Raw genomic sequence first — 12,236 nt, forward strand, 5'->3', positions numbered from 1 at the left:
TGTCAAGCAGTTTGGATGAGAAGGATGTTGAGGAGCTTAGGCCAGGAGCAGGCAAAAGCAACAGTGTTTTTTTGTGACAATAGCTCAGCTATTGCATTATAAAAGAATTCAGTGTTTCATAAGAGAACGAAACACATTGACACAAGGTTTCATTACATCAGGGAATTGGTGAACAATGGAGAAATTGTCTTAGAACATTGCAAGACTCAGGAACAGGTTGCAGACATTTTGACAAAGCCATTGGAACAGAAAAGCTTTGAATTTTTGAGGAAGTGTTTGGGTGTGACTAATAACCCAACAGTTGAAATTAAAGGGGAGTGTTGAAAATATAATTTCAACTACCGCTCAGTCAAACAACGTTTAATCCAACAAAACCGTCATGAGCTTATCGGACCACTTTTGGTTAGCAAGCAGTTTTCATACAAATGCGCCCGATGCAATAAGATTTTGCCACGCGTAAAATGTACCTTCTCCAAAACAACCTTTCCATCGGGACATAACATTCAGCAGATAAAGGCCTTCTGATATTCACCTCGACCGTTGGATTTTTTGAGGGCATATCAACGGTTGACAGACATCTCAGACCTCTAACAAATAAATTTTGACGTGCCGTAAAAGTTTTTGTTTGACCGTCGTAAAAGTATTTAATGCAAAGTTATTGTGATAGGTAAAAGGTTGGTCGAAACTTTAAATTTTAATGTTTTTATTGCTTACGGAGGTATGGGTAAGTCCTTTTATTTTATTATTTGGTTGCATATTTATCGTATACGATATATATGTTTTGTTATGAGTTGACTTTTATATTGTATTGCAAAAAAAAGCATACGCACAACAGTGCAAAACTAGAGCGATGGTTGAATGAAAATGGGGACAACACGCAGCAGCGTAGGTAATGTCCAGTTTTTGGTATTGTATTGGTGTTGACCATTTTTGGAAATGAAAAAGGTGAGAACGCACAGCAATGCAAAAAAAACGAAACTGGAGCAGCTTGCAAATGGAGTATAGGTTTTTCACACAGCAATGTGAATGGGAATGCACATCAACGTGGTAATTTTTGTGGAGCTCATGCATTGAAATGCATAACAGTTTTATGTAATGTGAAGAATGGATTTGTGAGTTTTTATTTTACAGCAGTAAATGTAAACAAAAATTTACACACACCTGTGTAAATTTTTTTTTTATAAAGGAGACAGAGTAATTTTGTTGAAATGTTTTGGTGAATCCCTCTGAGTGAAAGAGGATGAATCTTGTATCAAGGATTTTACTTTAATGAATACAAAGATATTATGGGTGTGTAATACTCTGTTCTCAGAAATAAATTAAAGCTTCCCTGTGCTAAAATCCTGGAGAAAAACAGAGCATTGTCTCTGTGTTCAGTTTATTTTGTTTTTGGGATTTTACCAGAAAAATCCCCAACAACGTCTTCATCTGAACCTGCTCACCATTCTCACTGCTGGAGTTCGCTAAGAAATAGAGGATATATCATTCAGCACTGCAATGACGTCAAAGCATTTGATTACAGTGGCACTCAGAATTGTGAATTCTCTTCTGCTTCTGGCGTTTCTAAGACCTACATTGGCGCAAAATAGCTTGCTGGTCGGATTCTACAATGAAAATTGTTTGCAAGCAGAACCAATAGTGTGGGGAGTAATAACAAGTCACTTTGCTACCGACAAATCCCTTCCTGCTGCTCTCCTACGCATGCATTTTCATGACTGTTTTGTAAAGGTAAGCTTGCAGTTCTCTAGAAATATAGTGATCTCTTTCAGATGCAACACTTATAAATATGAATTGAATAGTTTTGCTGAGCGTGGAATTAATAAATATATATGTTGTTGAAGGGCTGCAATGCATCAATTCTGATTGATATGGTGGGGGAAAACGAATCGGAGAAAGATGCAAGTCCCGACCAAACTGTGAGAGGATTTGAGATAATCGATGAAGCAAAAGCCAAGCTCGAAACTGCATGCCTCGGCATTGTATCCTGCGCTGATATAATTGCACTGGCTACTAGAGACGCCGTATTCTTGGTATAGTATAGGAACATTAAATTTCAGATTTTTAAAGCGTATTTTGATTTTAGTTTGACAGTTGAAATGTATGTTCATGGCATATTTAAATGATGTTGATTATGTGCTTATATATTTTGATTTAAAAGTTAAGATTTAGAATAAACTCTGTTTCATCTCTCGAGTGTTTAAGTCGATCTCTCAAAAGTTCATAGACATTAAATTTGATATAAATATTATATGTGGTTAATAATTTTAGATTAATTACAATAAAATTATATTAATATTTATTTAAGAATGGATTGATCTGTTTTACTAGCAATAGGCTTTAATTTGCAGTATTTATCAGTGATTTCTATCGGTACTGAGAAAGACTGTTGACTTTATCGATAGGCAGGAGGGCCTCAATACAATCTACCAACGAGCAGAAGAGATGGAAGGATCTCTTTAATAGACAATGTAGATTTACACAGCCCCAGCTTCCAAGTTTCTCAGGCAGCTGCAGCATTCGCAAATAAGGGTCTCACAATGCAAGACATGGTCATTCTCTTATGTACTTATTATCAATTATAGTAAATATTTAATAAACATAATCTGGCCGTTTAGTTTACTTAAAAGTGCAATGGAGTGAAGTGTACTCTCTGTTCAATTTCAGGGGCGCATACTGTTGGGGTCGCGCACTGCAGTTTCTTCAGCAACCGACTGTACAGTTTCCAAGGAATTGGGACGGCGGATCCATCCATGGATCCAACCTTAGTGGCAGTCTTGAAGAATGTTTTCCCGTCACCAACCTCGTCTTCAACACAGGGACCCACCATATTCCTCGACCAAAACACATCGTTTGCTTTTGACAACATCTACTACCTACAACTACAGTTAAAGCACGGAATTCTGCAAATCGATGAAGAGCTTGCCTCTGATGGATCAACAAAGGGTATCATAACAAGCTTGGCCTCTGATGGAACTACATTTAGTAAGAGTTTCGTTGGTGCCATAATTAAATTGGGGGACACCGAAGTATTAACGGGCCAGAATGGAGAAATCAGAAGAAATTGTAGAGTTGTGAATCCGGTAACTTGAAAGAAGAGGAGATCCTCCAAATTGTAATCGGAGATAGTTTCGTCTCCTCAATAAAGATGAGAGAAGGGAGATCCACTGTTTCAAATAATTGTAAGACAGATTCACGTTTAAAATAAATGGGAAGCACAGTAATGGCACCCATAAGCCTTTCCAATTCTCGATTATGTTGAATAATGAATGATATAGGAGAATTTTCAAATAGCGGATTTTAAGTTAGAATAGTATTTAAGTGTGATTTTTTGGAAAGTTGTTTGTTTTTATTTTCTCATCCAATAAATTGGTAGGGATTTATTGAAAATAAGACAAATTTTTGGAAGGAAAATGAAATGTGGTTTTTTTTTGTGAGTTGTAATTTAAAATTGTTTATATTTGTCAAAATTAATAGAAATTATTTAAATTTTAAAATTAATGGAAAGAAAATGAGCAAAAGCAGTGGCTGATATAGAAAGAAAACTGGATGTTTGTCAACCTTTAAGAAAGAAAACTGCATATTTGTCAACCTTTAAGATTTATATTGTCTATTGTTTTTGGAATTGAAAATTTCTTATTCGAATTTTTACCCTATCGTATCGAATTGGTAACTATGATGATAACTACATAACAAAACATAATTCTATAAACAATATCAACTAGAATTAGAGTCCACTTAAATAGGAGGATTGAATGTGAGTTGATGATAACTACACAGCAAAACATAATTTTATAAACAATGTCAACTAGAATTAGAGTCCACTGAAATAGGAGGATTGAATGTGAGTTCAACTATATTAGGATGGAGACTCTATCATCTAGTTTTTGCGCTTTTTACAAAACCTCACCAATGCACATTAGTAGCTATTGCTGAGTCTCTTAATGCTCCACTAGAACCTAACCCAATAGTGTTTTGATTTCATAATATAGATTGACTATTTGCATGTATTTGGTCTCACAAGACCTGGTATTTCCTTTTTCAGGAGTCCAATTGAAATTTTCAATTTCCTCATGCTTATCAAAGATAAACATTGAATTGAAGTGCACTTCCTTTCCCTTATGTGAAATTATGCTACAAAATTCCATCGAGATAAACTCGTTGTATCTTGCCATGAAACATTAAGCCTCCACCTGGACCCATAGCTATGAAGACGGTAATCCCCTCGTAGTGCCCCACCTACTAGAGGGAGATCTACATCTCACCATTTTGACTGATATGGAAAAATGAAGAACTGTAAACCCCCTACACGAAGAGAAGGAGCCAAACCATGAAGGAGAACCCATAGAATATGAAATCTAAGGACACAAGAGACTAGAGACCAACTAAACCAATCAAACCCATGACTTCTGCAACCCCACAAAAAATATATAGAGTCCTTTGAGGAGGAGGCACAAATGAAAAAGTACCTAAGATAAATCAAAGTTAAGATATAACACTCAAAATCACTTGAAACTTCTTGAGGAATGGGTGACACCCTCAATGAATGAAGGGAAACTTGAATTCAGTGAAAGCACCAACTCAACAACAAACAAATTCGAAAAAAATAGAAATGGAAAACAAAACATAAGAACCAAGTCCCAAAGTTTGGAAGAAGAGAAACCTAACCAAAGGATAGAAGAGCAGAGCTCGGGGAGAGAACCAGTTGACCACCAATATAAATAGGCAAGGAAAAACGTATTACGTTGGGATACATAGAAGTTGAGCTAACTCTTTCTTTGAACCAAAGCTAGTTATAAGCTAAGAAAAATACATAAGGAGTTATGGAAAAAATAATATAGGGAAATCCATACTAAAATTTTGAGTGATGTGTGTAGACTAGATTTTCATTCCCTATTTTTGGATTTTTCTGGTTGTAACCCCTCAAAAGTTGTGTGAATTTCCTGTTGACTACTTATGTTTCCTCATATGCATGTTGATGGAATGTTGTATATGCCTTTATTTATTTTTAATCTTCTCCCATAAGATAGTAAAAAAGCACTAAGAAATATAGTTTTCATATATGAAATGATGCTCCTTGGTATCCCAAAGTGTACCCATACTTGTTCAAAGAAAAAGTATGCTACTTCTTACTCCTTTATAGTTGATCCAAGGATTTTTTATTTTTTATTTTTTATTTTTTTATTTTATTTTATTTTATTTCTTTTTCTCTTATAGATGTATTGGCATTGACATGAGTTACAGCGCTTAAACACCATAAAAACATAAGCATGAAAAATGAATACAAAGATACATCATCAACAAAAGATCATGACACAAAGATTTGGTTTCGGAATTCATCCAATTTGGACTACATCTCCGGGCCTTGCTCAATAGTGGGGAGACCTTCTTTTATTTAAGTGGCATGAAAAGAGAGAAGTACAAGGATATTTCTACATAAACATCCTCATACCTCCGATCTGGAAGATTGTTGGCAAATGGAGAGTCCAGCTCTAGAACCAGATAGAACCACTGACTTCCTGGCAAAAAATAGTGCAAAAATGCCTATCCGAACAACCTATTCAGATAATCAAGCCTTCTGCAACCTTCTCGGAACCTTCTAATCTCTGAGATAAGGTCCCGACCACCTGCCAAGAGCAGGTGCCACTATTGTGCTCTGCAAACATGCGCTCCTCTCTGCTTCCCCCCTTCTTCTAACACGAAGGGTCCTTTAAATAAGCATGTGTTGCAAATCCCTCAAAACCTGGGCAGTTCTTAACCAAAGACAAAGTTAGACTGATGGTTCTGATTGGATATATAAAATCTTGGGCTTAACTAAGACTTGTGGCAACTACCTTACAAATATGGCAAAGTTGTGCTAAGTTTGTGTTGAAATTGGCAAATGGCTGATCGGTGTACCCTAATCAACAACAAATATATATTGGTGCTCTCGCAATCAATGGACAAATCCAAATTCCACACATTTTTCATTTGCGATCCACGGGCCCACCAGAATTATCAAACATAATATATAAATATCACATCTTGAACCATCATTGCAAATCGCAATTCGGCGTATGCCAACACCTCTTACCGCAGGCACTCTACAGATCCGCCGTGAGTATTAAACATAGCCTATAAAGGATCACGTTCGGGAGCCCCATCAAAAATCACAATTGGCGAATATCATGGCCCATCACAAAATCGCAATTGGTGGCATTCATTAGTGGACTAACACAATCCTGCGTTCTGCGATATGATGTACCCGCTAGTGGATATAAAACATCATATATAGAATATCGGGTCTGGCTCCCCATTGCAATCACAATTCAGACCCTCTTGATGCTGATTTGTAAATTGTGACCTTTACCTTTCTAAGGTATGCAATAAAATCACATTACAACCAGTTCTTCTCTAGGGCCAATATACCTTTTTGTTCCTCCATCGGCATGCGATATGTGATATCGCAATCGCAGCCGGTAACGCCAGGGGAAGATACTCCTTAAGACGCTCCTCTTTTCCATTGATAAGCAATATGTAGGGCCCAGTGGACCTACCACATGGCATGCCCTCATTTTTTGAAGCTTTGCCATGTCAACTTCTTCTTGCCACTTGGACAAGTCAAACTCAAACTTTGACTTGCTCTAACTTTGTCATCTGGACTCAGATTTGACTGTTGTTCACACCGTTGGAATCAGAGCAACCAACACTTTGATCTGATGCTGAGTTCATCCAAAATATGTCATTTTTAGTTTTGAGCCTTTCTACCATGCCACTAGTACATTACTGAAGATCCACCTGAATCAGTCCTCCCCACTAAGAGAAGATTTTAGTCCTCCACAAGCATTAATTAATATGAAACTATTTTGTACTCTATATGCACCACAAATGTCCTAACAGGTCATCCTTCCTTCTCCTTCACCTTTGTCCTTTGGAGCCATAAGCGATGAGCTGACACCTGCATCCCCTGTAAACCCATAGTACAATATCTTGCAAACTACAGGTTTAGCTCTATGACCAAAACGAGCCAAGAATCCCATACTTTCCACGAGTTTATAACACATACTCTGTGGTCAAGTTTACATAAAAATGGAAATAATACTCCAACTATCAAGACAAGGCCAAACATCATTGTTGCTTCAACATGTGATGGAAAACACATCATCAATACAACACATGATTTACACAAAGAAGGCCAAACACTATTATTGCTTCAACAAGTGATGGAAACACATCATCATTTTCATAGTTCAAAAATCAACACAAAATAAGGCCAAACATCATTTTTTCTGCAAGAAGTGATGGAAAATACATCATCACTTTTACAATTTAAAATGCAACATATGAAAAAATAAGGCCATGACATTCTACCACAACTAGAAGAACCATATCTCACTTATCGCAGTCAATGGATCATCTTCCCTGTGGTGCGTTCGCTGGTCAAACAATTGTTTCATCTGGTTCATGCTCAGATGCCTTGTCCTTGTGACATTGTTCTAGATGGAGCCTCCAACATGTGGCTCTCTGATGACCACATGTGTCCTAATGATGACAATGAGCCTTTGCCTTCCAGATCTACTTGATCTTCTTCTTATTTGCCTGCTATTTAAAGGGTCTTCTATGCCTCATATTTTTCTGTGTTGCTATTCTTTTCCAGCACTCAACAAACATATGGTTATGCAATGCACAAAAATTGAAATTTCTTTTCTGCCATGATCTACGTCTTATTAACAATATGGTTGTAATCAAAATTAACATTAAAATACTGAGACAGGTTATACCTTTTCTGTCGGTCTCTAGTATGATCATGGGAACAAGAGCTTGCCTTAGCTCTGTCTCTGCTATGCATACTGCCATAGGTTAATGGTGATGTATTCCCATCATCCTCTTTCCTCAACCATTTCAACAATGTCATGGAAGCTTCTAACATCTTTGAACATTTTCCTTCGGTGCACCCCAACCTTGCAAATTGAGGTCTTTTCTCAACCTCCAATGGCTGAGTTATGCCTTGGTTATTAATACCAAGTCATTCTTCTTCCTTGTACCTCATCTTGGTAAGGAGTCTCATGTTTGTCCCTGAAATTGGTATCTCCACATTTCCAACATAAGTTAAACTATGTGAAGATGAAACTAAATGGATTTCAACATCTTTTACCTCCACCGTTGATTTCAAAAAATTTGTTGAGAGCTTCTCACCATCTGTCATTGATGGTTCACTGGCTATAATAACGCATTTCTTAGCTTCCTTCCTGACATACCCAAGTCCTGTTTGACAGGGTACTTCTTATACTTTGATGGGATTGGAAATGCCTTGGCCATTAATGGCCAAGCCTTTTCCTTCATACCCCTTTCTCTTCAATAATTTGGAGCCAATTCTTGTAGTATGATTCTCAAAAGCAATGAAATCATTATCAAGAAAATTACATGAAATCGGAGAGCTACTCTTTACCTCATGGTCGTTATGCTACAACTTTTCTAAGGCCTCGTTCTTAGCTTGCAACGGGCATAGCAACCTCTATTTCTCATATTCCTCTTTCTATAGAAGCCTCCTTAATCCAACGAGCTCTGCTTGAAGACTTTGGTTACTGTGCTTCAATTATTTTAGGTCCTCATTTGTGGCTCACAGCTGAAGCTGTAATCACTTACACTCCTCATTCGCTTTTCACAGGAGATTTCTTAATTCAACGTTCTCCTCTTGAAGCCTCTAGTTAATTTCCCCATTCAAGGAAGGCGATGATTAAAAAGAACCGGAAGAGGTAGATGATATCTATCTTCAGCCCTTGAGTATCCTCCTCTTTGTGCCTCTCAGATGTTGCATACATAATATCCAACATTTTGTACATACGCATGAAAGTCTCATGCATTCCCCTGTTGCGCTCCATGGTTGCGCACTTAATCATTCATGCACAACTCTTTCATGCACGCACACTCTAATGGAAATTGTATCATATCTCTCCTCCATGAGCCTCAATGCTCGCCATGTCTCCTTTTTTTAATATGCTCGTTCTCTGAAGCCTATCTCTGGTTAGCGCACCCATGCAATTCGCATCGCTTAAGCCTTGCTCTGATACCACTTGATCCAAGATTTATTTTCGCTTATAGATGTATCGGAATTGAGATGAGTTACAACGCTTAAACACCATAAAAACATAAGCATGAAAAATGAAGACAAAGAGACATCATCAAAAAAGGTCATGACACAGAGATTTGATTTCAGATTTCTTCCAATCTGGACTACATCTCTGAGCCCTGCTCAATAGTGGGTAGGCCTTCTTTTATTTAAGTGGCATGAAAAGAGAGAAGTACAAGCAGATTTCTACATAAACATCCTTATATCTCCAACCTAGAAGATAGCTGGCAAATGGAGAGCCCATCTCTAGAAATAGACAACACCACTGATTTCCTGGTGAAAAATGGTACAAATATGCCTATCCGAACACCCCATTCAGATAATCGGGCCTTCTGCAACCTTCTTGGAACCTTATGATATTTGAGATAAGGTCTGGGCCACCTGCCAAGAGTAGGTGCCATTGTTGTGCTCTGCAAACCTGTGTTTCTCTCTACTCTCCCACCTTCTTCTAACATGGAGGGTCCTTTAAATAAGCATGTGTGGCAAATCCCTCAAAACCCAGGCAATTCTTAACCAAATATGAAGTTAGACTGGTGGTTCTGATTCGATATTTAAAATCTTAGGCTTAACTGAGACTTGTGGTAACTACATTACAAATATGGAAAAGTTGTGCTAATTGTGCATTGAAATTGGTGGTTGGTTGATCGATGTACCGCAATCAGCTGACATATCCCTATCAGCGCTCTCGCAATCAACGGACAAATCCAAATTCCACACATTCTGCATTTTTGTATGATCCATGGACCCACTTGAATTATCCAACATAATATATAAATATCGCATCCGGAACCATCACCACAAATCAAAATTCGACGTATGTCAACACCTCTTACCATAGGCGCTCTGCAGATCTGCTGGGAGTATTAAAAATAGCTTATAAAGGATCACATTTGTTGATACCACTATGATTGAAGGATTTTTTTTCACTTATAAATGTATCAGAATTGACATGAGTTACAATTCTTAAATACCATAAAAACATAAGCATGAAAAATGAAGACAAATAGACATCATCACAAAATGTCAAGACATAGAGATTCGATTTTGGAGTTTTTCCAATTTGGACTACATATTTGGGCCCTGCTTAATAGTGGGGAGGCCTTGTTTTATTTAAGTGGCATGAAAAGAGAGAAGTACAAGCATATTTCAACATAAACATCCTTATACCTACAATATGGAAGATAGATAGCAAATGGAGAGCCAGATCTAGAAACATACATTACCACTGACTTCATGGCGAAAAATAGTGAAAAATTTCCTATCTGAGCACCCCATTCGGATAATCGGGCCTTCTACAATATTCTCAGAACCTTCTGATCTCTGATATAAGGTCCCGACCACTTGCTAGGAGCAGGTGCCACTGTCGTGCTCTGCAAACCTGGCTTCTCTCTACTCTCCCCCCTTCTTTTGACACGGAGGGTCCTTTAAATAAGCATGTGTGGCAAATCCCTCAAAACTCGGGAAGTTCTTAACCAAATATGAAGTTATACTGATGATTTTGATTGGATATATAAAATCTCTGGCTTTACTAAGACTTGTATCAACTACCTTACAAATCTGGCAAATTTGTGCTAACTGTACATTGAAATCGGTAGTTGGCTAATCAGTGTACCACAATCAGCGGAAAGATCTCTATCGGCGCTCTCGCAATCAATAGACCGATCCAAATTCCACACATTATGCATTTCTATGTGATCCACAGACCCTTTGGAATTATCAAACATAATATATAAATATTGCATCTGGAACCGTCACTGTAAATCACAATTCGACATATGTCAACACCTCTTACCACAGGTGCTCTACAGATCCACTAGGAGTATTAAACATAGCCTATAAAGGATCGCATCTTGGACCCCCATCGCAGGTCGTATTCAATGAATATCATGTCCCATCACAAAATTGATATCGGCGACATTCATCGATAGACTCACACAATCCTGCGTTCTGGGATACGACGGACCCTCTGGTGGATATAAAACATCATATATAGAATATCGGGTCTAGCTCCCCATCGCAATGAAAATTTAGACCCTGCTCATGCTGATTTGTAAACTGTGACCTTTACCTTTCTGCGGTGTCGATAAAAGCGCATCGCAACCAGGGCTTCGCTAGTGTCGATATACTGTTTTGTTCCTCCACTAGTCTGTGATATGTGATATCGCAATCGTAAACGGTAACGCCAGGGGCTGATTCTCCTTAAATCACTTCTCTTTTCATCGATAAGCGATATGCGGGGACCACTAGACCTGCCACATGGTGCACCCTCATTAATTGAAGCCTTTCCATGTCATCTTCGTCTTGCCACCTGGAAAAGTCAAACTCAAACTTTGACTTGCTTTAAATTTTTCATTTGGACTCGGATTTGAGTGGTGTTCACACCGTTGGAATCAGGGTGATGAGCACTTTGATCTGATGCTGACTTCATCCAAAATCTGCAACTTTGATTTTTGAGCCTTTCTACCATGCCACTAGTACTTTACTTAAGATCCACCTAGATTAATAGTATTTTCATATGGCATGAGAATGCACATATTGATGAACCTATCAATTACCACATGTCACTTTATTGTTAGTTAGTACAATTCCCACAAAATCCATTAGTGGGTATAGGTAAGTGATGATATAAAACCTATTTCATATTATTGGGCTTTTTGGTACAACAAAGTATACATCATCTAGTGAATCTAGCTACATATTTTTTCATCCTAAGCCAATACACATACTTTTGCAACTTGGAAACTCTCTTCCAACTACAAAATACCTTGCAATATTGGAGATGTGAGCCTCTCTAACGAGTTAGAGCCACTCATCTTTAGGAACACATAGCTTGACTATCCTATAGAGTAACCCATTGTTGAAATTATAATCAATTGTCTTATCATAATCATTTACATGAATTTGACCCTTTGGTTGTTGCTACACCTCCCTAAATTCCTCATCCTCTATATATGCCTCTCTTTATGCATCAAAGATGAAAGGCTCCATGTGCATCGAAGTTCCCAAAGATGTGACTTTTGATCCAGGTGGTCCTGAAAGGATGTCTACCAACTTTTTTATGTTTCCCTTCTTATACTCCATCACTAAATGAAACTACTATAAGAAAACCATTCACTTGTAATGCTTGTTT

At 37.8% G+C, this 12,236-nt stretch overlaps 1 protein-coding gene across 1 annotated transcript in view; it reads left to right on the forward strand.

Moving 5' to 3' along the window:
- The first annotated feature begins 1,497 nt into the window (after nt 1-1,497).
- LOC149252776 (peroxidase 57-like) overlaps nt 1,498-12,236 on the forward strand; it is a 39,166-nt gene continuing 28,427 nt past the window's right edge. Inside the window, exons 1-4 of the mRNA XM_089454271.1 lie at nt 1,498-1,728; nt 1,842-2,030; nt 2,403-2,562; nt 2,665-3,080. Of these exons, the coding sequence (XP_089310397.1) occupies nt 1,498-1,728; nt 1,842-2,030; nt 2,403-2,562; nt 2,665-3,080 (996 nt within the window). The remainder of the gene's footprint in view (nt 1,729-1,841; nt 2,031-2,402; nt 2,563-2,664; nt 3,081-12,236) is intronic.

This window comes from Pinus tabuliformis, chromosome 7 (assembly GCF_031772625.1).
Source record: "Pinus tabuliformis cultivar Carrire ecotype Pingquan chromosome 7, CPIR1, whole genome shotgun sequence".
NCBI lineage: Eukaryota > Viridiplantae > Streptophyta > Pinopsida > Pinales > Pinaceae > Pinus > Pinus tabuliformis.